General features: G+C 44.0%; 1 protein-coding gene across 1 annotated transcript in view; it reads left to right on the top strand.

The window, feature by feature from the left end:
* LOC139225914 (ras-related protein Rab-26-like) overlaps nucleotides 1-27,289 on the top strand; it is a 424,746-nt gene that overhangs the window by 3,602 nt on the left and 393,855 nt on the right. Inside the window, exon 2 of the mRNA XM_070856775.1 lies at nucleotides 248-358. Within this exon, the coding sequence (XP_070712876.1) occupies nucleotides 248-358 (111 nt within the window). The remainder of the gene's footprint in view (nucleotides 1-247; nucleotides 359-27,289) is intronic.

Genomic DNA, 27,289 nt, shown 5'->3' with positions numbered 1-27,289 from the left:
CATTTTGCTCATGTTTTATGCATTGCATCTCTCATAGAAAGCTGAATTTAAAAATAAAATCACCAACAACCTAGTTCTATTTAGTGCCATTATTAGTCAATGGATTTCAAGCTGAGAATTCCCAGGGTGATCACCCCAGGCAGCTTCTGGTATGTTGCAAAAGTGTGCAGGAACTTTTAACGACTCTGTAAATGACTGTCACTGATTTTATGTGCGGTCTCAGTAACAATCAGTTGTTTTATTTTAGGTAATGTTAGTTGGCGACTCTGGAGTGGGGAAAACCTGTTTATTGGTGCGTTTTAAGGATGGAGCTTTCTTAGCAGGAAGTTTTATTTCCACAGTGGGAATTGACTTCAGGGTGAGATTCTCTTACATTTTATATTTCCTCGCTGGTCGCATTTGGAATGTGTTTAAATGTGCTGTTCAGACAATTGTCATAATATGAATCATGGAATCGTACAGCACAGAAAGGGCCATTCAGCCCATTTGCCTGTACCTTTGAAAGAGCTATCCAATTAGTCCCACTGGCTGTGTATATGTAAACACACATCTATGTGGGTGCTTGTATTTACATTGCATTTGTGTTGGGAGTGAGTATTTCTTCTTATTTATTGGTTTGGCTTTGTGCCAGTGCACATGGAATCATTTGGCTAAAGGCACAATTTTTCGCCCACTGATTTGATATACGCTGCCTGTCAGTGAGTGGCACATAAAAATAAATGTGCAGCATTCCATCATTTTTATCATCTTCGCGTAAATGAGAGGAGGCGACTGAATTTTTGCACATACATTAGAAACTGTGTGCCAGCCTCTGCTAATGGCTGCTGAGTCGCCCAGTCCAGGGAGGTCCCAAGTTCACTTCCCTGGCCAGTGCCTGGATCAGCTTGATCTCATTTGGGGCAATTATGGGGGGCTCCGAACATGGGCAAACCAGCCGACAGGGCTGCCCATTGTAATTGATGTATGCTGGGCGGGGAGTGTACGTGCGTTACTCTCCAGGTTGCGATGCCTTCACAGGCGAATAGCCCACTAACCACTCACACGGGCAAGCATGGCCACTTGCATTGAGGTACCGGAGGGCTCCCATTGCCTGTGGAACCAAAGCCCGTTCATGAGTCATCAACATCAGCAGATTTTTTTTAGTAGCTACAGTAGCAGCAGCACTAGTGAGTGTGCAAATCAGCTTATTGCAATGGGCCATAATGAGATCTTTTCACACTGAGCATTATTCCTGTGTTCTATGTATGAGTTGTATTGATAAATGTACTGCTGTGTTCAATTATAATTGAATGCATGAAAAATGAATGTTTAGAAACCATGATTTTTCGTGCAATATGTGAAATTATAAATGCCCGTGAGGATGACGGTAAGATTATACTGCGGTTGTTTTGATGAACTCTATTTGGGACAATGGAGCCTGGGACGAGTATAGTTATCCAGCTGCATATTTGTAGCAAAATGGCTGAATACAGGAATGGATTGCTGCTGGCCAGCGGTGTGGAGTTAAAGAATCAGGGCGGTTTCGTTTTCTGTGCAGTGACGTACGATAAATCAGAGTCTGCCTTGTGTAGCAGAGATACGCAAGGTTCATAGTTTAGTGACTGAGAAAAATAGGACTGGACGATTCAGCAAATCATTGTACAACACAGAAGGAGGCCACTTGGCCCATTGTGCCTGTGCCGGCTCTTTGAAAGAGCTATCCAATTAGTCCCACACCCCCACACTTTCCCCTAAACCTGCAGTTGTTTCATTTTCAAGTTTGTATCCAATTCCCTTTGGAAATCAACTCTTGAATCTGCCTCCACCACCCTTTCAGTTCAGTGCATTCCAGATCATAACTTGCTGGGTAAAAAAGAAATTGTCCTCCTCTGTGCCTCTGGTTCTTTTGCCAATTAGCTTAAATCTGTGCCCTTTTGTTATCAACCCTCCTGCCATTGGAAACACTTTCTCATTATTTATTCTATCAAAAGCCTTCAAATGGGGAGGAGAGAGTTTGCTTACAGTTGTAATTCCTAATGAAACAAAATACAATTGCCTGCCAGCTTTCTTTCCTGCCCATCTCCTGTGGGTACTGACTGGGGTATGGGATCAAAAATGCCAGACATCTTCCGTTACCTTGCTCCTACGTGGCCATTCTTAATGTGTGAGCCGAGACAGTGACTGCTCGTAAGCTATTCGACTGTGGAGGGCATCACGGCGGAGCCCGATCTTCTTCGTGCTCTACCTCTACATCTCTGCACGTTTCCACACAGGGCACTGAAAGATTGTATCTCTGGCTTACTTTTTTACTCCCTAGCCCAGGAGTGCTGCGTTGACTGATTTTCAGCTAACTTGGGAGAAATGGGGCTCAAAACCTGTGACACTCCATTCTGTAGGATTTAGTAGCACACCCAGTGATGTCTTTATCCACCATTGGGGCAGCTAACAAAATACATGTTTTTATTGATTACTTATTTATAAATCATCCCAACTTCTACTGCACAAACAAAATATATATTGAATGCACTGTTTATTCTGCTGGCGGCTGTGCCTATCCTTATATATGCAATAAATTGTGTGTTTCACTGCTATCCCTTGTGTATCCTCTGTGCATCACATGAATAGTCTTCAGATCACGGGAAAGATGCCCTCACTATATTTACATACCACTTATATATGTAGTAGTAAAGTGCTGTGGCGATGCCCATGGCTGATGAATATAAGATGGTGGCGGAGTAATGAGGAAGACTTCAGAAACCTGCTCTACAGTACCACCTGGTAGCCAGAGCCTGCAATTACCATGTGACAGTTAACATAGCAAAATGGAACAGGAAATGCTGTTTACAATGGGGAAAATATGACAAAAAGGTGTGACCATAAATTGCAATAATGGAAATAAGGTTTGTAGACAGGAAGTGCATGCCCTAAGCAAAATTTTTTAGTAATATGTTATTTGGCTAAATCTATCCTTGGCTCCCTCCTATTTCTCGTCTATATGCTGCCCCTCAGTGACATCATCCGAAAACCCTGTCAGTTTCCACATGCACGCTGATGACACCTCACGAGTGCTACCTCACCCCCACCTCTCTCGACCCCTCCACTGTCTCTAATTTGTCAGACTGCTTGTCCGACATCCAGTACTGGATGAGCAGAAATTTCCTCCAACTAAATATTTGGAAATCCAAAGCCATTGTCTTCGTTCCCTGCCACAAACTCCGTTGCCCAGCCATCGACTCCATCCCTCTCCCTAGCATCTATCGGAACTTTGGTGTCATATTTGACGATAAAATGAGTTTCAACTACATATCCACCCCATAACTAAGGCCGCCTATTTTGACCTCCGTAACATCGCCTGACTCCGCCCTTGCCTCAGCTCATCTGTTGTTGAAGCCCTCATCCATGTCTTTGTTACCTCTAGACTTGACTATTCCAATGCACTCCTGGCTGCCCTCTCACATTCTACCCTACGTAAACTCGAGGTGATCCAAAACTCGGCAGCCTATGTCCTAACTCGCACCAAGTCCCGCTCACCATCACCCCTGTGCTCGCTGACCTACATTGGCTCCCGGTTAAGCACCTCCTCGATTTTAAAATTCTCATCCTTGTTTTCTAATCCCTCCATGGCCTTGCCCCTCCATATCTCTCTAATTTTCTCTAGCCCCACAGCCCTGAGATATCTGCGCTCCTCTAATTCTGACCTCTTGAGCATTCTTAATTTTAATTGCTCAACTATTAGTAGCCGCGCCTTCAACGACCTAGGCCCTAAGCTCTGGAATTCCCTCCCTAAACCTCTCTGGCTCTCTTTCCCCCTTTGAGACACTCCTTAAAACTAATTCTTTGACATCTGCCCTAATTTCTCCTTGTGTGGCTCGGTGTCAAATTTTGTTCAATAACACTCTTGTGAAGCGCCTTGGGATGTTTTACTATGTTAAAGGCATTATATAAATAAAAGTTGTTGTTGTTTTTTAGTGGGATTAGCTGAAATGTCACTTGCGACTGGGGTTAACTGAGCCCTCATCTCTCTGGTGTCCAAGACACTGAAGGTTTGAGGTTACGTAAGAATGGAATCCCTTTTCAATAACGTTCTTTCCCACTGAAATCTGCTTGATGTTATCCAGTTCCGATTTCAGTACAGAAAGAACTTGCATGTATGTATGTCCCTTCATGGTCTCAGTGCATCCCAAAATACTCTGCAACCAGTGGAATAGTTTTGAAGTGTAACCACTTGTTTTGGAGGCGCATACCAGACAAACAGCAATGAGATGAGTGACCAGTTAACCTGTTTCAGTGGTGATTGTTGAGGGATGAATATTGGCCAGGGCACCAGGAGAACTCCCTTGCTCCTCTTCCGAAATCCACCATGCATCTTTTACATCCACCTGAACAGATAAAGCTTCAGTTATCATTTCTTCTGGAATGCAGAGTTCTCTCAGTAATGCACTGAAGTGTTGGCCTAGATGATGTGCTCAAGCCTCTTGGACCCAAGACCTTCTGACTCCAGAGGCGAGAGTGCTACCAACTGAGTCACAACTGACACCTGATCCTAAAGTACCGACATTAAAGAATATGTCTTTCTATTCAGCAAGTGAGTAAGACTGATCTGCATTTACTCTCTCCTGCTGATCTATTTATTTCACCCTCTGCCACTCATTACCTCCCCTTGGTGGTGTGGCTGAGACTGCATTTGGAATGTGCATATTGAGAATTGATTGACAGGAATGCACACTTGCCATTGCATTGCATTAAGTCCTTCCTTCAATGTTTTCTTTAATAATCTTCAATATTTCCGCTCCCATGTGCAGACCATGGGAAGAGAAACTTCAGAGACATGACTGAGCACTGAGGATAATCACTTTGGCCTTCGGGAAATCATTCCTGCTATAATCAACTTGCAATCATTCCAGAACACCTCCTTGTGGCTGAAACAACTCCCAACGGTAAAGAGCACGACTGGAATAAAGAAAGAAGTAGCCTTTGGGAGGGGGGAGGGGGGGGGGCAGAGTTAGGGGAAGTAATGATCTTTCTGTCGAGTTGATATTCCAATTTTTTTTCATTGTCTTGGCAGGTTGCCACAATAAAGCGGGTTGTGTTCATTCCACAGGCAACTCTGGTTCATTTGAAACTCTAACCGTGTTCCCAATACATTGTTCCATACCTAAGGCAGAGAATTAATTGAATAAATGTGTGAGCTCAAAAGTATATCAGTTTAAAAATAGTCCCTATTGCACCAAATTGAAGCCTAATTTTGGTTTGTACGTTTTATTGTGCAATGGGTTTGGACACCTTTGCACCCTCCATAAACTTTACTGCATCTAAAACTCGGCTCATCATCATCATCATAGGCAGTCCCTTGAAATCGAGGAAGACTTGCTTCCACTCTAAAAGTGAGTTCTCAGGTGACTGAACAGTCCAAGATGGGAACTACAGTCTCCGTCACAGGTGGGACAGGCAGTCGTTGGAGGAAAGGGTGGGTGGGGAGCCGGGACAAAATTCTGCTGCCCGTGTTCTAACTCGTACCAAATCCTGTTCATCCATCAAGCCTGTGCCCTGTGCTTGCTGACCAACATTGGCTCTCGGTGTGGCAATGCCTCAATTTTAAAATTCTCATTCTTGTTTTGAAATCCCTCCACGGACTCATCCCTCCCTATCTCTGTAACCCCCTCCCGCAGTACAACCCTCCGGGAACTCTGCGCTCCTCCAATTCCAGACTCTCGCGCATCTCTGGTTTTCATCGCTCCATCGTTGCTGGCCGTGCCTTCGGCTGCGTAGATCACAAGGGATCACAATTCCCTCCCTAAACCTCTCTGCCTCTCCTCCTTTAAGACACTCCTTTTAAAAACTACCTATTTGACCAAGCCGTTTGTCACCTGTATCATCCTAATATCACATGTGGCTTGGTGTCAAATTTTGTTTGATAATGCTCCTGTGAAGCACTACGGGATGTTTTACGACGTCAATAGTGTTGTATAAATGCAAGTCATTGTTGTGTTGATACTGTTTATAGCTATTGCCGTCTGTGTTCAGTCGGCTTTTGATCTAGTATGTTGGATTTGAAACAGAAAGTGACTTTCTCCACATTCATTTCTCTGCACTGTTGGATGTAATGGGTGGACCTGTTCACTAAATATCCAAATATTCTCTCTGTACTTTGTGTCAGACTGGCAAAATATTACATTTCACATTCTGCAACATTACACACGGGAACAGATGTGCCATCTAATTATGCAATCCAGTTGAATATTTTAGATAGCCAGTACATTGTATGACTAATAAGTACAATGTGCTTATTAAATAGTTGGTGAGCATTTGAAAAGTTTTGAAATTTGAAGTTTAAAATCCTTCATCTTGGCCTTGTATCAAAACCAAGAATTACAAGTGATAGAGCAAGGGCACATTGCCCGACTAAAATGAGGCTCTATTATATACTTTAATAAAGATGGCATGACATAAAGTATAAGAAATAGGAGCAGGATTAGGCCAAATGGCCTCTTAAGCCTGCTCCGCCATTCAATAAGATCATGGCTGATCTGATCATGGACTCAGCTCCACTTACCTGCCCGCTCCCCATAACCCTTGTCTCCTATCATTCAAAAATCTGTCTATCTCCACTTTGAATATATTCAATGACCCAGCCTCCACAGCTCTCTGGGGTAGAAATTCCAAACATTCATGACCCTCAGAGAAGACATTTTTCCTAATTTTCGTTTATAGAAGAACATAAGAACATATGAATTAGGAACAGGAGTAGGCCATCTAGCCCCTCGAGCCTGCTCCGCCATTCAACAAGATCATGGCTGATCTGGCCGTAGACTCAGCTCCACTTACCCGCCCGCTCCCCATAACCCTTAATTCCCTTATTGGTTAAAAATCTATCTATCTGTGATTTGAATAATTCAATGAGCTAGCCTCAACTGCTTCCTTGGGCAGAGAATTCCACAGATTCACAACCCTCTGGGAGAAGAAATTCCTTCTCAACTCGGTTTTAAATTGGCTCCCTCGTATTTTGAGGCTGTGCCCCCTAGTTCTAGTCTCCCCGACCAGTGGAAACAACCTCTCTGCCTCTATCTTGTCTATCCCTTTCATTATTTTAAATGTTTCTATAAGATCACCCCTCATCCTTCTGAACTCCAACGAGTAAAGACCCAGTCTACTCAATCTATCATCATAAGGTAACCCCCTCATCTCCGGAATCAGCCTAGTGAATCGTCTCTGTAACCCCTCCAAAGCTAGTATATCCTTCCTTAAGAAAGGTGACCAAAACTGCACGCAGTACTCCAGGTGCGGCCTTACCAATACCCTATACAGTTGCAGCAGGACCTCCCTGCTTTTGTACTCCATCCCTCTCGCAATGAAGGCCAACAATCCATTCGCCTTCCTGATTACCTGCTGCACCTGCAAACTAACTTTTTGGGATTCATGCACAAGGACCCCCAGGTCCCTCTGCACCACAGCCTGTTGTAATTTTTCCCCATTCAAATAATATTCCCTTTTACTGTTTTTTTCCCAAGGTGGATGACCTCACATTTTCCGACATTGTATTCCATCTGCCAAACCTTAGCCCATTCGCTTAACCTATCTAAATCTCTTTGCAGCCTCTCTGTGTCCTCTACACTACCCGCATTCCCACTAATCTTTGTGTCAACTGCAAATTTTGTTGCATGACACTCTGTCCCCTCTTCCAGGTCAGCTGTGTATATTGTAAACAGTTGTGGTCCCAGCACCGATCCCTGTGGCACACCACTAACCACCGATTTCCAACCCAAAAAGGACCCATTTATCTCGACTCTCTGCTTTCTGTTAGCCAGCCAATTCTTTATCCATGCTAATACATTTCCTCTGACTCCGCGTACCTTTATCTTCTGCAGTAACCTTTTGTGTGGCACCTTATCGAATGCCTTTTGGAAATCTAAATACACCACATCCATCGGTACACCTCGATCCACCATGCTCGTTATATCCTCAAAGAATTCCAGTAAATTAGTTAAACATGATTTCCCCTTCATGAATCCATGTTGCGTCTGCTTGATTGCACTATTCCTGTCTAGATGTCCCGCTATTTCTTCCTTAATGATAGCTTCAAGCATTTTCCCCACTACAGATGTTAAACTAACCGGCCTATAGTTACCTGCCTTTTGTCTGCCCCTTTTTTTAAACAGAGGCGTTACATTAGCTGCTTTCCAATCCGCTGGTACCTCCCCAGAGTCCAGAGAATTTTGGTAGATTATAATGAATGCATCTGCTATAATTTCCAGCATCTCTTTTAATACCCTGGGACGCATTTCATCAGGACCAGGGGACTTGTCTACCTTGAGTCGCATTAGCCTGTCCAGCACTACCCCCCTACTGATAGTGATTGTCTCAAGGTCCTCCCTTCCCACATTCCTGTGACCAGCAATTTTTGGCATGGTTTTTGTGTCTTCCACTGTGAAGACCGAAGCAAAATAATTGTTTAAGGTCTCAGCCATTTCCACATTTCCCATTATTAAATCCCCCTTCTCATCTTCTAAGGGACCAACATTTACTTTAGTCACTCTTTTCCGTTTTATATATCGGTAAAAGCTTTTACTATCTATTTTTATGTTTTGTGCAAGTTTACTTTCGTAATCTATCTTTCCTTTCTTTATTGCTTTCTTAGTCATTCTTTGCTGTCATTTAAAATTTTCCCAATCTGCTAGTTTCCCACTAACCTTGGCCACCTTATACGCATTGGTTTTTAATTTGATACTCTCCTTTATTTCCTTTGTAATCCACGGCTGGTTATCCCTTCTCTTACCGCCCTTTTTTTTCACTGGAATATATTTTCGTTGAGCACTATGAAAGAGCTCCTTAAAAGTCCTCCACTGTTCCTCAATTGTGCCACCGTTTAGTCTGTGTTTCCAGTCTACTTTAGCCAACTCTGCCCTCATCCCACTGTAGTCCCCTTTGTTTAAGCATAGTACGCTAGTTTCTGACACAACTTCCTCATCCTCAATCTGTATTACAAATTCAACCATACTGTGATCACTCATTCCGAGAGGATCTTTGCTAGGTGATCGTTTATTTTTCCTGTCTCATTACACAGGACCAGATCTAAGATAGCTTGCTCCCTTGTAGGTTCTGTAACATACTGTTCTAAGAAACAATCCCATATGCATTCTATGAATTCCTCAAGGCTACCCCGTGCGATTTAGTTTGACCAATCGATATGTAGGTTAAAATCCCCCATGATTACTGCCGTTCCTTTTTCACATGCCTCCATTATTCCCTTGATTATTGCCCGCCCCACCGTGAAGTTATTATTTGGGGGCCTATAAACTACGCCCACCAGTGACTTTTTCCCCTTACTATCTCTAATCTCCACCCACAATGATTCAACGTTTTGTTCATTAGAGCCAATATCGTCTCTCACAACTGCCCTGATACCATCCTTTATTAACAGAGCTACCCCACCTCCTTTCCCTTCTTGTCTATCTTTCCGAATTGTCAGATACCCCTGTATGTTTAATTCCCAATCTTGGCCACCCTGCAACCATGTTTCTGTAATGGCCACCAAATCATACCCATTTGTAATGATTTGTGCCGTCAACACATTTACTTTATTTCGAATGCTGCGTGCGTTTAGGTAGAGTATTTTACTAGTAGTTTTTAAACCATGGTTTTTAGTTTTGACCCCTCCTGCAGCCCCTTTATATTCATATATATTGTCCCTTCCTATCACCTTGTGGTTTACACTTACCCCAGTGCTACTCTGCTCTGTTACCTCCTGCCTTTTGCATTCTTTCTTGGGGTCCTGTTCATGTGAGCTCTCACCCACTCTAACTAGCTCAGAGCCCTCTCCTGGGTTCCGAATACTCCTTGCATTGAGGCACAGAGCATTCATGCTTGCCTTTTTATTACACTTTGACCCTTTAGAATTTTGCTGTACAGTGGCCCTTTTTGTTTTTTGCCTTGGGTTTCTCTGCCCTCCACTTTTACTCATCTCCTTTCTGTCTTTTGCTTTTGTCTCCATTTTGTTTCCCTCTGTCTCCCTGCATTGGTTCCCATCCCCCTGCCATATTAGTTTAACTCCTCCCCAACAGCACTAGCAAACACTCCCCCTGGGACATTGGTTCCGGTCCTGCCCAGGTGCAGACCGTCCGGTTTGTACTGGTCCCATCTCCCCCAGAACTGGTTCTAATGCCCCAGGAATTTGAATCCCTCCCTGCTGCACCACTGCTCAAGCCACGTATTCATCTGAGCTATCCTGCGATTCCTACTCTAACTAGCACATGGCACTGGTAGCAATCCCGAGATTACTACTTTTGAGGTCCTACGTTTTAATTTAGCTCCTAGCTCCTTAAATTCGTCTCGTAGGACCTCATCCCTTTTTTTACCGATATCGTTGGTACCAATATGCACCACGACAACTGGCTGTTCACCCTCCCTTTTCAGAATGTCCTGCACCCGCTCCGAGACATCCTTGACCCTTGCACCAGGGAGGCAACATACCATCCTGGAGTCTCGGTTGCGGCCGCAGAAACGCCTATCTATTCCCCTTACAATTGAATCCCCTATCACTATCGCTCTCCCACTCTTTTTCCTGCCCTCCTGTGCAGCAGAGCCAGCCATGGTGCCATGAACTTGGCTGCTGCTGCCCTTCCCTGATGAGTCATCCCCCTCAACAGTACTCAAAGCGGTGTATCTGTTTTGCAGGGGGATGACTCCAGGGGACCCCTGCACTACCTTCCTTACACTGCTCTTCCTGCTGGTCTTCCATTCCCTAACTGGCTGTGGACCCTTCACCTGCGGTAAGACCAACTCGCTATACGTGCTAGTCACATCATTCTCAGCATCGTGGATGCTCCAGAGTAAATCCACCCTCAGCTCCAATTCCGCAACGCGGACCGTCAGGAGCTGGAGGCGGATACACTTCCCGCACATGTAGTCGTCAGGGACACCAGAGGCGTCCCTGATTTCCCACATAGTACAGGAGGAGCATAACACTTGTCTGAGCTCGCCTGCCATGACTTAACCCTTAGATTAACTTAAATTGGCAACAACAGTGCTAAAAGTTACTCACTGATATAGAAGAGAAAAAAGAAAAACTACTCACCAATCACCAGTCAATCACTTACCCCCTTGGCTGTGACATCACCTTTCTATTTCTTTTTGCCTTCTCCCTGTAGCTGCACAAGCACGCCTTTTGTAGGCTTCTCTGACTCACGGACTCCCGATGGGCTCTCTGACTCACGGACTGAAATGGGTGACCTCTTATTCTGAGACTATGCCCCCTAGTTATAGATTTCCCCACAAGAGGAAACATCCTCTTTGCATCTACCCTGTCAAGCCCCCTCACAATCGCATGTTTCAATAAGATCACCTCTCAGTCTTCTAAACTCCAATAAACTCTGGGGAGGTACCAGCGGATTGGAAAGCAGCTAATGTAACGCCTCTGTTTAAAAAAGGGGGCAGGCAAAAGGCAGGTGGCAAAAGGCAGGTAACTATAGGCCGGTTAGTTTAACATCTGTAGTGGGGAAAATGCTTGAAACTATCATTAAGGAAGAAATAGCGGGACATCTAGATAGGAATAGTGCAATCAAGCAGATGCAGCATGGATTCATGAAAGGGAAATCATGTTTAACTAATTTACTGGAATTCTTTGAGGATATAACGAGCATGGTGGATAGAGGTGTACCGATGGATGTGGTGTATTTAGATTTCCAAAAGGCATTCCGTAAGGTGCCACACAAAAGGTTACTGCAGAAGATAAAGGTACGCGGAGTCAGAGGAAATGTATTAGCATGGATAGAGAATTGGCTGGCGAATAGAAAGCAGAGAGTCGGGATAAATGGGTCCTTTTCCGGTTGGAAATCAGTGGTTAGTGGTGTGCCACAGGGATCAGTGCTGGGACCACAACTATTTACAATATACATAGATGACTTAGAAGAGGGGACAGAGTGTAGTGCAACAAATTTGCAGATGACACTAAAATTAGTGGAAAAGCGGGCTGTGTAGAGGACTCAGAGAGGCTGCAAGGAGATTTGGATAGGTTAAGCGAATGGGATAAGGTTTGGCAGATGGAATACAATGTCGGAAAGTGTGAGGTTATCCACCTTGGGGGAAAAAAAACAGTAAAAGGGAATATTATTTGAATGGGGAGAAATTACAACATGCTGTGGTGCAGAGGGATCTGGGGGTCCTTGTGCATGAATCCCAAAAGGTTAGTTTGCAGGTGCAGCAGGTAATCAGGAAGGCAAATGGAATGTTGGCCTTCATTGCGAGAGGGATGGAGTACAAAAGCAGGGAGGTCTTGCTGCAACTGTATAAGATATTGGTAAGGCCACACCTGGAGTACTGCGTGCAGTTTTGGTCACCTTATTTAAGGAAGGATATACAAGCTTTGGAAGGGGTACAGAGACGATTCACTAGGCTGATTCCAGAAATGAGGGGGTTACCTTATGATGATAGATTGAGTAGACTGGGTCTTTACTCCTTGGAGTTCAGAAGGATGAGGGGTGATCTTATAGAAACTTTTAAAATCATGAAAGGGATAAACAGGATAGAGGCAGAGAGGTTGTTTCCATTGGTAGGGGAGACTAGAACTAGGGGGCACAGCCTCAAAATACGGAGGAGCCAATTTAAAACCGAGTTGAGAAAGAATTTCTTCTCCCAGAGGGTTGTGAATCTGTGGAATTCTCTGCCCAAGGAAGCAGTTGAGGCTAAGCTCATTGAATGTTTTCAAGTCAAAGATAGATAGATTTTTAACCAATAAGGGAATTAAGGGTTATGGGGAGAGGGCGGGTAAGTGGAGCTGAGTCCACGACCAGATCAGCCATGATCTTATTGAATGGCGGAGCAGGCTCGAGGGGCTAGATGGCCTACTCCTGTTCCTAATTCTTATGTTCTTATGAGTATAGGCCCAACCTGCCCAACCTTTTTTCATATGAAAACCCCTTCATCTCAGGAATCAACCAAGTGAACCTTCTCTGAACTGCCTCCAATGCAAGTATATCCCCCCTTAAATAAGAAGACTAATACTATACGCAGTACTCCAGGTGTGGTCTCACCAATGCCCTGTACAGTTGTAGCAGGACTTGCATATTTTCGACTCCATCCCCCTTGCAATAAAGGCCAACATTACATTTGCTTTCCTGATTACTTGCTGTACCTGCAAGCTCACTTTTTGAGTTTCATGTATAAAGACCTCCAGATCCCTCTATACCGCAGCATTTTGTAATCTCTCCCCATTTAAATAATAATTTGTTTTTTTAATTTTCCTACCAAAGTGGATAACCTCACATTTTCCCACATTATATTCCATCTGCCAAATTTTTGCCCACTCACTTAGTCTATCTATATCCCTTTGCAGATTCTTTGCGTCCTCCTCACAACTTGCTTTCCCACCTATCTTTGTATCATCAGCAAATTTGGCTACATTACACTCGATCCTTTCATCCAAGTCATTAATATAAATTGTAAATCGTTGTAAATCACTGATCTCTGTGGCACTCCACGAGTTACGTTTGCCAACCTGAAAATGACCCATTTATCCCGACTCTCTCTTTTCTGTTCGTTAGCCAATCCTCTATCCATGCTAATATATTACCCTAACCCTGTGAGCTCTTATCTTGTGCAATAACCTTTTATGTGGCACCTTATCGAATGCCTTCTGTAAATCCAAATACACGACATCTACTGGTTCCCATTTATCCACCCTGCTCGTTACTTCCTCAAAGAACTCCAACAAATTTGTCAAACATGATTTCCCTTTCATAAAACCATGCTGACTCTACTTGATTGAATTATGCTTTTCCAAATGTCCCGCTACTGCTTCCTTAATAATAGATTTCAGCATTTTCCCAATGACAGATGTTAGGCTAACTGGTCTATAGTTTCCTGCTTTCTGTCTTTCTCCTTTCTTAAATAGGGGTGTTACATTTGCAGTTTTCCAATCTGCTGGTACCTCTACAGAATCCAGGGAATTTGGTAGATTACAACCCACTATCTCTGCAGCCACTTCTTTTAAGACCCTAGGATGCAGGTCCAGGGGACTTGTCTACCTTTAGTCCCTTTAGTTTGCCTAGTACTTTTCCTCAGTGATTATTTTAAGCCCCCCCCCCCCAATAGTCCCTTGATTATCAATTTTTAGGATGCTTTTAGTGTCTTCTACCGTGAAGACCGATAAAAAATATTTGTTCAAAGTCTCTGCCATTTTCCTGTTTCCCATGATTAATTCCCCAGTCTCATCCTCTAAGGGACTAACGTTTACCTTAGCTACTCCCTTCCTTTTTATATACCTGTAGAAGCTCTTACTGTTTTTATATTTCTTGTTAGTTTACTCTCATAGATTATCTTCTCTCTCTCATTTTTTTAGTTGTCCTTTGATGGTTTCTAAAAATGTCCCAATCCTCTGGCCTTCCACTATTCTTCGCAACATTGTATGCTTTTGTTTTCAATTTGATACCATCCTTTACTTTCTTCGTGAGCCATGGATGGTTCATCCTTCTTTTCGAGTCTTTCTTTCTCACTGGAATATATCTTTGATGAGAGTTATGAAATACCTCCTTAAATGTTTGCCACTTAAGCTACCGTCTTACCCGTTAATTTATTTTCCCAGTCCACTTTAGCCAACTCTGCCTTCATACCTTTGTAATTGCCTTTATTTAAGTTCAGGGCACTAGTTTGAGACCTAGCTTTCTAACCCTCAAATTGAATTTGAAATTCTACCATAATATGATCACTCTTTCCAAGAGAATCCTTTAGTATGAGATCATTAATTAATCCTGTCTCATTACACATTACCAGATTTAAAATAGCCTGCTCCCTGGTTGGTTCCACAGTGTATTATTCTAAGAAACCATCCCACATATTTCCCTCAGCAGAGGGGTCAACAACCAGGGGGCATAAATTTAAAGTAATTGGTAGAAGGTTTAGAGGGGATTTGAGGGAGAATTTCTTCATGTAGAGGTCTGGAACTCATTGCCTGAAAGGGTGGTAGAGGCAGAAACCCTTACCACATTTAAAAAGTACTTGGATGTGCACCTGAAGTGCTATAACTACAGGGTTACAGACCTAGAGCTGGAAAGTGGGATTAGGCTGGATAGCCTCTTGTTGGCCGGCATGGACACGATGGGGCGAAATGGCCTCCTTCTGTGCTATAAACTTCTATGATTCTATGATACACTCTATGAACTATCGATCTTGTATCTTGATATTGCAGCAATTGTTCCTCTTATAATGCAATTGTTGATTCATTACTTCTTCACCTCCTTCATGCCCATCAGTGGTGAGATAGAAAGCTGGTTTCTTTCAACATTTTAAATCCAGTTCATCCATGCCTCTTGTAATTCAACCAAGAGCTACCAGCTGTTACCATTCATGGTTCCACTCTCCGTTCCCTCTCAACTATTGACATACTTGACCTCACTCGCTTCTCTGATCTTAGATGAAAATGCCACATTGGCTCCAATTCTAAAAGCTGCCTCAAAAGGCTAAATTTCCTCTTTTGTGCCAAGCTATTTCTCCCTATTTCAGCAATGCGTAACGCGTAACCTTCCTTAAAGCTCAGGGCCACCCAAGGCATACTAATCCCATATGGGGGGGAAGATATTCTTAAGGCCCCTCTTACATCCTAGACAAGATACTAGAAAAAGGTTATCGTCACAACCTCTCTCTCCATTGCAACTTCCCTAATTGTCTCTGTGCATATTAGTACCTGTATTGATAAAAACGCTCCTCTAAATTTTCCATTCATGTTGCTCCAAAACTTTTACATATGCTCTCCAGTGTCCTCCTCCTCCTTGATTCTCTAGCATGTTGAGACCAAGTCTCATCACCCTACATCCTATTCCAGCTTGCTCTTTCTCCACACCTGAAACCTTTACCGCTCATTACCTCCTTTAGTCTTATATTTCTCCTGCAACCAGCAGGTTTTTAAAACTCAAGCTCGGTATCTTCTAATCATTACTGCTTGATTTTACCTCACCTTCTCTCTAACTCTTTTCATCTTTGGCAGTGTCCTGGGCTATGAACCTTAGCTGTTCACCTCGGTTTCCCAGTTACAAAAGTGTTATGAATTTTTGTTGTGGAATCCATAAGACTAAGACACAGTCTGAGGTGCAGAGCCACGATACTCTACAGCAGTGTTGCGGTATATTTATTAACCATATACAAAACTCATTAATTGCAAAGCCTGAAAGTTTTGAGGGAGCTGATTCATATCCCAACCTGTCACCTGTGGCCTCTTGAGATGTGGCCTATGATTAATACTTTACATTGATTCACTGTAGAGCTATCTCAATCTTTTGAGTAAGGTGATGATATTTCTACTGTGATGATCCATACTGAATACAGGGCTTAAATTTTATGGTGGAGCTCAAGTGCCCCTGGAACAGATGTGACATTGCTTTATAAATATGCAAATAAAATACATTTCTGAAGGTGGGGGGGGGTGGGGGTTGGAATCCTGTGACCTTGCTTTGAAAATGGTTAAACTATTGTATATTGTTAAGCTGTTTCATGGTAAGGTAGAGCTTAATATATAGGGACCAAGTTTCGGCCTGAGTTGCTCCTGTTTTTTTGGAGCAACTGATTTAGAATGGAGTATCTTAGCAATTTGAATTCTCGGCATTTAGTTTGCTTCAGTTCTAGTCAGTTGGAACAGTTTCACTTTGGAACAGAATTTTTTTTTCAAAAGTGGGCATGTCCGGCCACTTACGCCTATTTTCAAAGTTTAGGCAGTGAAAACTTACTCCAAACTAACTTAGAATCGAGTAAGTGAAGATTTTTGTACGTTCGAAAAAACCTTGTCTACACTTTAGAAAATCAGGCGTAGGTTACAAATTAGGCATAGGGAATGGGGGGGGGGGGTGTTTAAAGGGAAGTTTACAAACATGAAACACTTCAGTTTTACAAATAAAGAGCCATCATCAATAATAAATGATAAATACATCAATAAATCAACCAATAAATCAATCAAAAAAAATTAATAAAAAATAAATAAAAATGAAAAAAATCAATAAATAAAACATTTTCTACTTACCGACTGCAGCACCGGGAGTCCTCCAACAGCGTGCTGGGACGGCCCTCCCAGTGTGTTGTCAGTGTCTCTATCTCTCTGTCTGTCTGTGTGTCTCTCACTCTCTGTCTGTCAGTGTCTGTGTTTCTGACAGCGAGGGGAGGGGGAGAAGGGGGCTGGGGAGAGGGGAGAAGGGGGGTGGGGGGGAGAGGGAGAAAGGGGGGGAAAGGGAGAGAGGATGTAGGGAGGGAGGGAGAGAGGAGGGAGGGAGGGGGGGAAGGAGAGAGGAGTGGGGGAAGGAGGGAGGGAGGGGGGGAAGGAGAGAGGAGGGGGGGAAGGAGAGAGGAGGGGGGGAAGGAGAGAGGAGGGGGGGGAAGGAGAGAGGAGGGGGGAAGGAGAGAGGAGGGGGGGGAAGGAGGGAGGGAAGGAGAGAGGAGGGAGGGAAGGAGAGAGGAGGGAGGGAAGGAGAGAGGAGGGAGGGAAGGAGAGAGGAGGGAGGGAGGGAAGGAAGGAGGGAGGGAGGGAGGGAAGGAGAGAGGAGGGAGGGAGGGAGGGAGGGAAGGAAGGAGAGAGGGGCGGGGGGGGGGGGGGAGAAAGGGAGAGAAGCAGGCTGAACGGCCGAGCTCAAGACCTCGGGCTGGATTTACAGGTAGGTGGCGTCGCGGAGGTCCGGTGGGGTGGGAAGAGTCGCGAGGCCGGGGGGAAGAGACAGTCGCAGAGGGGCGGGCGGGGGTGGGGGGGTGGGGAGTGAGCCGCGGAGGTCGGGGTGGGGGAGGAGAGAGAGTCGCGGAGGTCCGGGGGGGGAGCAGAGGTCGGGTCGGGTGGGAGGAGCCTTATTCACGCAGCCCCAGTGAGGCCATTCGGCCAGGGCTAGGGGCTGCATGCTTCGGGCCCCTCCCACAGTTTTGGGCGCCTGGACTGTAGCGCATGTGCAGAGGTCCCGGCACTGTTTTCAGCGCGGGGACCTAGCTCCGCCCCCTACAGCTCGTGCTGCGCCGCGCCCAACTGCAGAGGACTTGCAGGGAGCCGGAGAATAGGTAATTTTTTTTTAGGCGCACTTTCTGGCGCGACAAACGGGCGTCCAGGTCCGGGCTGTGCCGTTTTAGGCGCGGTCTGAAACTTGAGCCCATAATGTACAATAATGATTGACTTTGGTACATGTGTAATAGTCCCGACTGTTGCTATTGACATTTATTGGAAAGCATGAAGGTTTGGTGTGTAAGAAGGTACGCTTTCATATAGTGTGTTTTAAGTAGGTTTATATTTTTGACTGCCCAGTACCCATCTATATTGAAGACCCATATCATCCTTGTGTACTACCTGTCTAGTTTTTACATATTGGAGGGTTTGCAAGAAATTTCGTAAAAAAATATATCGAAAACTTTAGGAAACCGTTTAGGTACTACAGAGAGTTGGGAAGGTTTTACCTTTAATCAAATACCCTTTCTGATTTCTCATGTATCTGTAAGAATGATATATTCCTGTAATGGTTAAAATACGCCTTTACCTTAAATATAAACGCATAAGAACTTTAGAAATAGCAGCAGGAGTATGTCATTCGGCCCCTCAAGCCTGCTCCGCCATCCAATATCAACCTCAATTCCACTTTCCTGCCATCTCCATATCCCTTGATTCCCCTAGAGTAAAAATCTATCGCTCTCCGCCTTGAATATACTCAACCACTGAGCATGCACAGCCCTCTGGGGTAGTGAATGCTGAAGATTCACAACCATCTGAGTGAAGAAATTTCACTTCATCTCAGTCCTAAATGGCTGACCGATTATCCTAAGACTATGCACTCTCCATCCAGGGGAAACAGCCTCTCAGCATCTATCCTGTCACTCCCTCTCAGAATCTTATATGTTCAATTGAGATCACCTCTCATTCTTCTAAACTCCAGTGAGTATAAATTGCAAAGCCTGAAAATTTTGAGGGAGTGGATTCATATCCCAACCTGCCACCTGTGGCCTCTTGAGATGTGGCCTCTGATTAATACTTTGCATTGACTCACTGTAGAGCTATCTCAATCTTTTGAGTAGGGTGACGATATTTCTACTGGGATGATCCATACCGAATACAGGGCTTAAATTTTATGGCGGAGCTCAAGTGCCCCTGGGACAGATGCGAGGTTGCTTTATAAATATGCAAATAAAATACATTTCTATAGCGCTTTTCATGACCATCGGACGTCCCAAAGCACTTTACAGCCAATGAAGTACTTTTTAAAGTGTAGTGACTGTTGTAATGTTGGAAACATGGCAGCCAATTTGCGCACAGCAAGCTCCCACAAACAGTCATGTGATAATGATCAGATAATCTGTTTTAGTGATGTTTTTGAGGGATAAATATTGGCCAGGACACCGGGGATAACTACCCTGCTCTTCTTCGACATATTGCCATGGGATCTTTTACGTCCACTTGAGAGAGTAGGTGGGACCTCGGTTTAATGTCTCATCCAAAAGATGGCACTTCTGCACTGCACTGGAGTGTCAGCCTAGATTTTTGTGCTCATGTCTCTGGAGTGGGACTTGAACCATTTTAAAAAAGTATTCTGTTTTTCTATTCTTCCTACCAAAGTGAATAACCTCACATTGCCCACTACATAAGATATTACAAAAGATTACACATTATTATAAAATGTTATTTCATTGGCATTATGACCAATGAGATCTTCAGAATGGCCTTAAATGACTATTATCATACCAATCCCAGGATGTAAAAGTAATCATATGACTGCATTTTATTTTGTCACCAAATACAGTAAAGTATAGAATGTGCTGTCACCAATGGGCTTTGTATATTAACAATAACTTGCATTTCTGTAGTGCCTTTAAAGCAGTAAACGGTCCCAAGGGGCTTCACAGGAGCATTGTCAAACAAAATTTGACACCGAGCCACATAAGGAGATATTAGATCAGGCGACCAAAAGCTTGGTCTCAGAGGTAGGTTTTAAGGAGCGTTTTGAAGGAGGAGAGAGAAGGAGGTTTAGGGAGGGAATTTGATGGCTTGGGACCTAAGCAGCTATTGTGATTGATTAAGCAACCTCTGTGCGATTGTGCTTGCCTCAATTCTGATCCCAGTGTACTTCTGGATCCACCCAAACCCCCTTCATGTTTTCTCCTTGGTTTTACACAGGTCTAAAAAAAAATTTCAGTCATGGCTTTAATTCGTTTGCAGCAAAGTCTGTTATGGATGGGCATACTGATAATAGATGTTTCTCTCTGTTAATGCATCAGGCCCATGATAATGGTACGGTAGGTATAGATGCTTCCTGTGCTTTAATGATATAGTGCATTATGATGGAGTGTATGAGGCAATAAAAACTAACTGTGTGCTGAATCGATGCTGATGAATACATAACCTCGTAATGGGCTTTATTAGAACTAATGCAATGCACACACATACAGAGACAAAATAAGCAAGAAAGGATATGTTTCTTTGAAGAGATAGTGCACATTAAGGCTGACTTTAATCTCTGCGTCAGTCTTGTAGTTGCCCTCTATTTTCATGTGTGCCTTTGGGAAAGCAATTTGTTATCCTATAAGGTTTGATCAGGTTCTGCAGGCTGATTCCTGGCCTATAGCAAGTGTAAGCCTGACTGACATCAGAAGTGTATTCCTGTCCTACCAAAATGTTTCTGGATTTTCTGTGAGTTTTAATGTGAATTCCGATCCATTTTAGGGGTTGGAAAGGGACAATGTTGATGGGAGTTCATTCTGCTTTACAGTTCTCATTATTTTTTTGAGAGGTACATTAGACTCTTGAGAAATAGCAGTGACCCTTCATTAAATTACATTTATCAGCTAGGAGACCAGATCTTGATTTAATTCGGAGAGTGGTGTTGCAGTTATATTGTTAGCACTGTTTGAGAGTAATAGTGGTGTTAGCTCACAGTATTGATTAATACTTTTGCTCCATGTCACTCTGTAGTTGGGTGAAATACAGAACTTCATTAGTGCGTTCCTAAACTCCCAGATGAGCTCTGCTCACCAATGCCCAAATGTAAGACTGCTATGATTTTACGAAGAGCTGACTGTTCTCCCAGTTCTTTGCTAATGTTAAAAGTGTAATAGAGGTGCACAAAATATACTGCAGCTGCCGAGGACACTGAAGAGGTGTGTGACCATGTCCACGTGATGGTCTCACTACTGAATTCAAACAACCAACGTCCCTTGTGGTTAATGTGTCAAAACATGACCACACTGCAGCACTGGGTGATGTAGATGGTGCCACTTGTTTCTGTGCCTCGAATACAAAATTAGTGGTATATTTCCTGTTAAGATGTAATGGAATCAATATTATAATTTAAAATAAGTAAATGTGTTGTATCTCGCAAAATATACAACCAACATCCCTTGTGGGCAGACGCCCAGCTTGGAGACTATTCCTCAGAAGGAACTGATTGCTGGGATGTGTGTACATACACCCACACAACCAGAGACACAATCCTGTGAGCTGGAATCCCGCCCGTTCTTTCAACAGGGAGGGACAAAATTGTCGGAGAATCAACAATATGCATCACGCTACGGTGGGCGGATTGTAGCAACAGCCTCTGACCCGCAAGGTTAGCGAGAAAGACTTGCATTTCGAAAGCACGTTTTCCAACCAAAGTGCTTTACAGCCAACTAAATACTTTTGACGTATAGTCACTGTTATAAAGTATGAAATGCGGCTGCCAATTTGCACACAGCAGGGCCCCACAATTGGTGAAATAAATTATTAGATCATCTGCTTTCGTGATGTTGGTTGAAGGGTAAATATTGACCAGGACACTGGGGAGAACTCCCCTGCTCTCATTTAAAGGACGAAAAAGCCTGATCAGTCAAGATAATTGTCCAGTGCTACAGATGATCATCTCCCAAGTACTCCATCATTCATTGGTAAAAGAAAGACTTGCATTTCTATAGTGCTTTTCAAAATAGTACCTAACCGTGGTACTATTAGTAACCGTGGCGAACAAGGGAAATTAAGGATAATGTTAAATCCAAGGGAGAGGCATATAAATTGGCCAGGAAAAGCAGCAAACCTGAGGACTGGGAGAATTTTGTAATACAGCAGAGGAGGACAAAGGGTTTAATTAGGAGGGGGAAAATAGAGTATGAGAGGAAGCTTGCTGGGAACATAAAAACTGAATACAAAAGCTTCTATAGATATGTGAAGAGAAAAAGATTAGTGAAAACAAACGTAGGTCCCTTGCAGTCAGATTCAGGTGAATTTATAATGGGGAACAAAGAAATGGCGGACCAGTTAAACAAATACTTTGGTTCTGTCTTCACGAAGGAAGACACAAATAACCTTCCGGAAATACTAGGGGACCAAGGGTCTAGTGAGAAGGAGGAACTGAAAGAAATCCTTATTAGGCGGGAAATTGTGTTAGGGAAATTGATGGGATTGAAAGCCGATAAATCCCCGGGCACTGATAGTCTGCATCCCAGAGTACTTAAGGAAGTAGCCCTAGAAATATTGGATGCATTGGTGATCATTTTCCAACAGACTATCGACTCTAGATCGGTTCCTATGGACTGGAGGGTAGCTAATGTAACACCACTTTTCAAGAAAGGAGGGAGAGAGAAAATGGGTAATTATAGACCGGTTAGCCTGACATCAGTCGTGAGGAAAATGTTGGAATCAATTATTAAAGATGAAATAGCAGCACATTTGGAAAGCAGTGACGGGATCGGTCCAAGTCAGCATGGATTTATGAAAGGGAAATCCTGCTTGACAATCTTCTAGAATTTTTTGAGGATGTAACTAGTAGAGTGGACAAGGGAGAACCAGTGGATGTGGTGTATTTGGACTTTCAAAAGGCTTTTGACAAGGTCCCACACAAGAGATTGGTGTGCAAAATTAAAGCACATGGTATTGGGGGTAATGTACTGACGTGGATAGAGAATTGGTTGGCAGACAGGAAGCAGAGAGTCGGGATAAATGGGTCCTTTTCAGAATGGCAGGCAGTGACTAGTGGGGTGCCGCAGTGCTCAGTGCTGGGACCCCAGCTATTTACAATATACATTAATGATTTGGATGAGGGAATTGAGTGTAATATCTCCAAGTTTGCAGATGACACTAAGCTGGGTGGCGGTGTGAGCTGTGAGGAGGATGCTAAAAGGCTGCAGGGTGAATTGGACAGGTTAGGTGAGAGGGCAAATGCGTGGCAGATGCAATATAATGTGGATAAATATGAGGTTATGGTGGCAAAAGCACGAAGGCAGAATATTATCTGAATGGTGGCAGATTAGGAAAAGGGGAGGTGCAACGAGACCTGGGTGTCCTGGTACATCAGTCATTGAAAGTTGGCATACAGGTACAGCTGGTGGTGAAGAAGGCAAATGGTATGTTGGTCTTCATAGCTAAGGGATTTGAGTATAGGAGCAGGGAGGTCTTACTGCAGTTGTACAGGGCCTTAGTAAGGCCTCACCTGGAATATTGTGTTCAGTTTTGGTCTCCTAATCTGAGGAAGGATGTTCTTGCTATTGAGGGAGTACAGCGGAGGTTCACCAGATTGATTCCCGGGATGGCAAGACTGACCTATGAGGAGAGACCGGATCGACTGGGCCTGTATTCACTGGAGTTTAGAATGATGAGCGGGGATCTGATAGAAACATATAAAATTCTGACGGGACTGGACAGCTTAGATGCAGGAAGAATGTTCCCGATGTTGGGGAAATCCAGAACCAAGGGACACAGTCTAAGGATAAGGACTAAACCATTTAGGACTGAGATGAGAAGAAACTTCTTCACTCAGAGAGTTGTTAACTTGTGGAATTCCCTACCGCAGAGAGTTGTTGATGCCAGTTCATTGCATATATTCAAGAGGGAGTTATATGTGGCCCTTACAGCTAAAGGGATCAAGGGGTATGGAGAGAAAGCAGGAAAGGGGTACTGAGGTGAATGATCAGTCATGATCTTAGTGAATGGTGGTGCAGGCTCAAAGGGCCGAATGGCCTACTCCTGCACCTGTTTTCTTTGTTTCTATGTTTCACAGGTTATTTTATGCCCACCCGAGGTTTCAGTTTAACGTCTCATCTGAAAGACTGCAGCACTGGAAGTGTCAGCCTGGATAAAAACATAAGAACATAGGCCCCAAGTTTTCACATGATTTGCTCCTGATTTTTAGGAGCAACTGGTGGAGAACAGAGTATCTTAGAAATCGGAATTCTCCACATTTAAGTTTTCTGCAGTTCTAGTCAGGTAGAACAGTTTCACTTTTGAACAGAATTTTTTTTTCAAAAGGGGGCGTGTCCGGCCACTGACACCTGATTTGAAAGTTTCCACAGTGAAAACGTACTCCAAACTAACTTAGAATGGAGCAAGTGAAGATTTTTGTAGGCTTGAAAAAACCTTGTCTACACAGTAAAAAATCAGGCGCAGGTTACAAATTAGGCGTCGGGAACGAGGTGGGGGGGGGGGGGGGAAGGGAAGTCATTAAATTCTACAATAAATCCTTAGTTATACTTATACAAATATTATACAAATAAATGCAACCTGAATAAAAATTTATAAGCAAAGAAAAGATTAAATAAACTATGTTCCTACCTGTGTGAAAGTGCTTCAGGCAGGCCTTTCAGGCAGCCGTTCCCAACGGGCCCTACCGACGGCAGGGGGAGAAAGCTGCAAGAAGCCTCAGTGCTGATCATGGAAGGGCAATGTGGTTTTATTAAAAAATGTTAAAAATTGAACAGCTACAAAGAATTTGAATAGTCTCAAACAAGTGCATGTGTCCCGTTTATCACAGTCTATCTTTAATTACAGAATGCACTCCCTCACCATCACACACAGAAATATCAAGAAAATTTAAATACAAGCCTTTGCAAGGGTTCAATAAACAAATTTTCACTTTTTCTGCAGCACTTTTTAAAATGGCCGAGTGCCAATGTTTCCTTCACACTGCGCGTGCGCGAACGCTCCAACGCGCACGCGCAGGGTTGCCGGCACGAAAAAAACTCATTTAAATTGTACCCGCCCCCTCCTACTTACAAAATCGGCGCGAGTGGTAGGCTCCGCCCCCTGTGCGCCGCGCCAAGCAGACATCGAGCTGCAAAGCGCTCGAGAATAGCGCGTTTTTTGTCGGGCGCCGTTTTCGGCGCGAAAAACGGGCGCCCAGCTCGGAGGGGCGCCTGTTTTGCCGCGTGTGGAAACTTGGGGCCAAAGATTCTAGACTGGAGGATGATGTCCTCCATCTCTCTGAAGTGGAATGTGAACCCACGACCTTCTGACACAGAGGCAAGAGTGCTATCCACTGAGCCACGGCTGAAATGCTTTATAAATGCTTTATAAATGAACAACAAAAAAATCATAAGAAAATGCCTAATGCAATAATCTAGCAAAAGAATTCTTGTGATTGCAGGATTCTGAGATTTTTGAACCCTTACTCTAGTTTTTTTACGCAGTGCATGTTGTGAACCACTAACATATAATAAATTGATCTTTTGACTCCCACACTCCACCACTTCCTGACCTGACACCTGGCACGATAGGAATCAAAAGGTAAAGGTAACTGTCCATGAATGCTTTCCATCACACAACTCATTAAGTTATAGATTGCACAGCAATGAGCTGCAAAGCAATTCTGCATATTTCTTGTATCCTAAGTTGTTTAAAAGAAGAAAAGGCTTAATCAGTCAGGACAAATGTCCAGTGCTACAGATGGCCGTCTCCGAAATACTCGATCATTCATTGGTAAAAGAAAGACTTGCATTTCTGTCGCACTTTTCACAACCTCGGTGCATCCGAAATTGCTTTATAGTCAATGAAGTACTTTTGAAGTGTAGTCACTATTATAATGTAGGAAACATGGCTATCAAAGCAATATCCCACAAACAGCAATGTGATAATGACTAGAAAATCTGTTTTTAGGAGTTGGTTCAGGGATAAATATTAGCCAGGACATCGGAGAGAACTCCTCTGCTCTACTTCACATTAGTGCCATGGGATCTTTTACGTCCACCTGAGAGAGCAGGCGGGGCCAAAGCTTAACTTCTCTTGTGAAAGACGGCACTTCCGACAATGCAGCACTCCTTCAGTATCACACTGGGAGTGTCAGCTTTGATTTTGTGTTCAAGTCTTTGGAGTAGGCCTCGAATCATGACCTTCTGAATCAGAAGTGAGAGTGCTACCAACAGAGCTACGGCTGACATACTGTAACCGCCAAGTGCAGGTAACCTTTGCTGCAGTGGTAGTCTGTTATGTAACCAGGTGATAGAAAGAACTTGTATCTGTACAGATACAGCAGCAACCTGCATCTATTTTGTGTGTTCACATAAAAGGTCATGTTGAAGCATTTCATACAGTGCACAGGTGGACACTAAATAGGTAAGGGAGGAATTTAAGAGAGGCAGCAGGAAGATCAAAGAGATTTTTAGGAGGCTGTTGAAGACAGGGAGGAGGTAGCAATGCAAAGTAGCTTTAGGGAGAGAAGCACATAGAGGAAGGGCACATTGACTGACTAATCAGCCTCTTAGGGTTCGGGGGGGGTGTTGCATGGGGGCGAGGGGGCTGCAGGCAGGAAGCAATCCAGAGTTACAGTAATAGAGGGTGCTGGCAGAGATGTGTGTTAGGCTGTGAAATCATTAGATGTGCAAATGGGGGTACGGGGCCCAGAAGAGCCGAGGGCCCAGGGGCAGCACGGGCCAGCCCACACTGCGATATGTGTGCGCACTAGGTCCGTGCAGCAAAGCAGGTCTCCAGTCGTCCTGGTTAACCTTTGCCACTGGATAAAGACCTAGCTCTGTCGAGCCCGTGTGGTGGCTGATGTGCAATGGTCACCACATGTTAAAAAAATCCATGCACAGGCATCTTCCACCCTTTTAATTGTTCAGGACTGGAACGTCGGGTCCTTAATTGAAACATCTGTGAACTCATGTGGAAGCAAGTCATCCTCTTTTGATGATGATGATGTGTTAGGCTGTAAAGAGCTTTGAAGAGTAGGGTTTTGGAGCTGACTTGTTGGGACCCTGGAAGCTATTGAAGTTTGGCAAGGATGGGGTGATGGATGTGCAGGATCTTCTGGAAGAGAGGGTGCAACAAGTGGAGTGCTGGATTCACTGAAGCTTCTGAAGAGTAGGAGTAGAAGGCTAGCGAGGAGAGTGTTTGTGAGCTCAATCTTCGAGGTGATGAAAGCGAGGATGAGGGCTGCTGGAGCAGTGTGGAAGGGTTAGGAGGTGGAGGATTAAAGCGAACAACCTTCTGGAGGTGGGAGAAGGCAGATTTGGTCGTGAACCAACAGTGAGGTAAAATCCTCAGTTCAAGCTTGATACCGAAGTTGTGCAGCCTGTGGTGAGCAGTTGAGGGAGTTGATGGAATCAGAGGGCCAACAAGGAGGGTTTCAGCTTTGCC

Source organism: Pristiophorus japonicus, chromosome 15 (assembly GCF_044704955.1).
Source record: "Pristiophorus japonicus isolate sPriJap1 chromosome 15, sPriJap1.hap1, whole genome shotgun sequence".
NCBI classification, from domain to species: Eukaryota; Metazoa; Chordata; class Chondrichthyes; family Pristiophoridae; genus Pristiophorus; species Pristiophorus japonicus.
The sequence above is the reverse complement of the archived record's forward strand: the minus strand, read 5'-3'. Positions and strand labels throughout refer to the sequence as shown.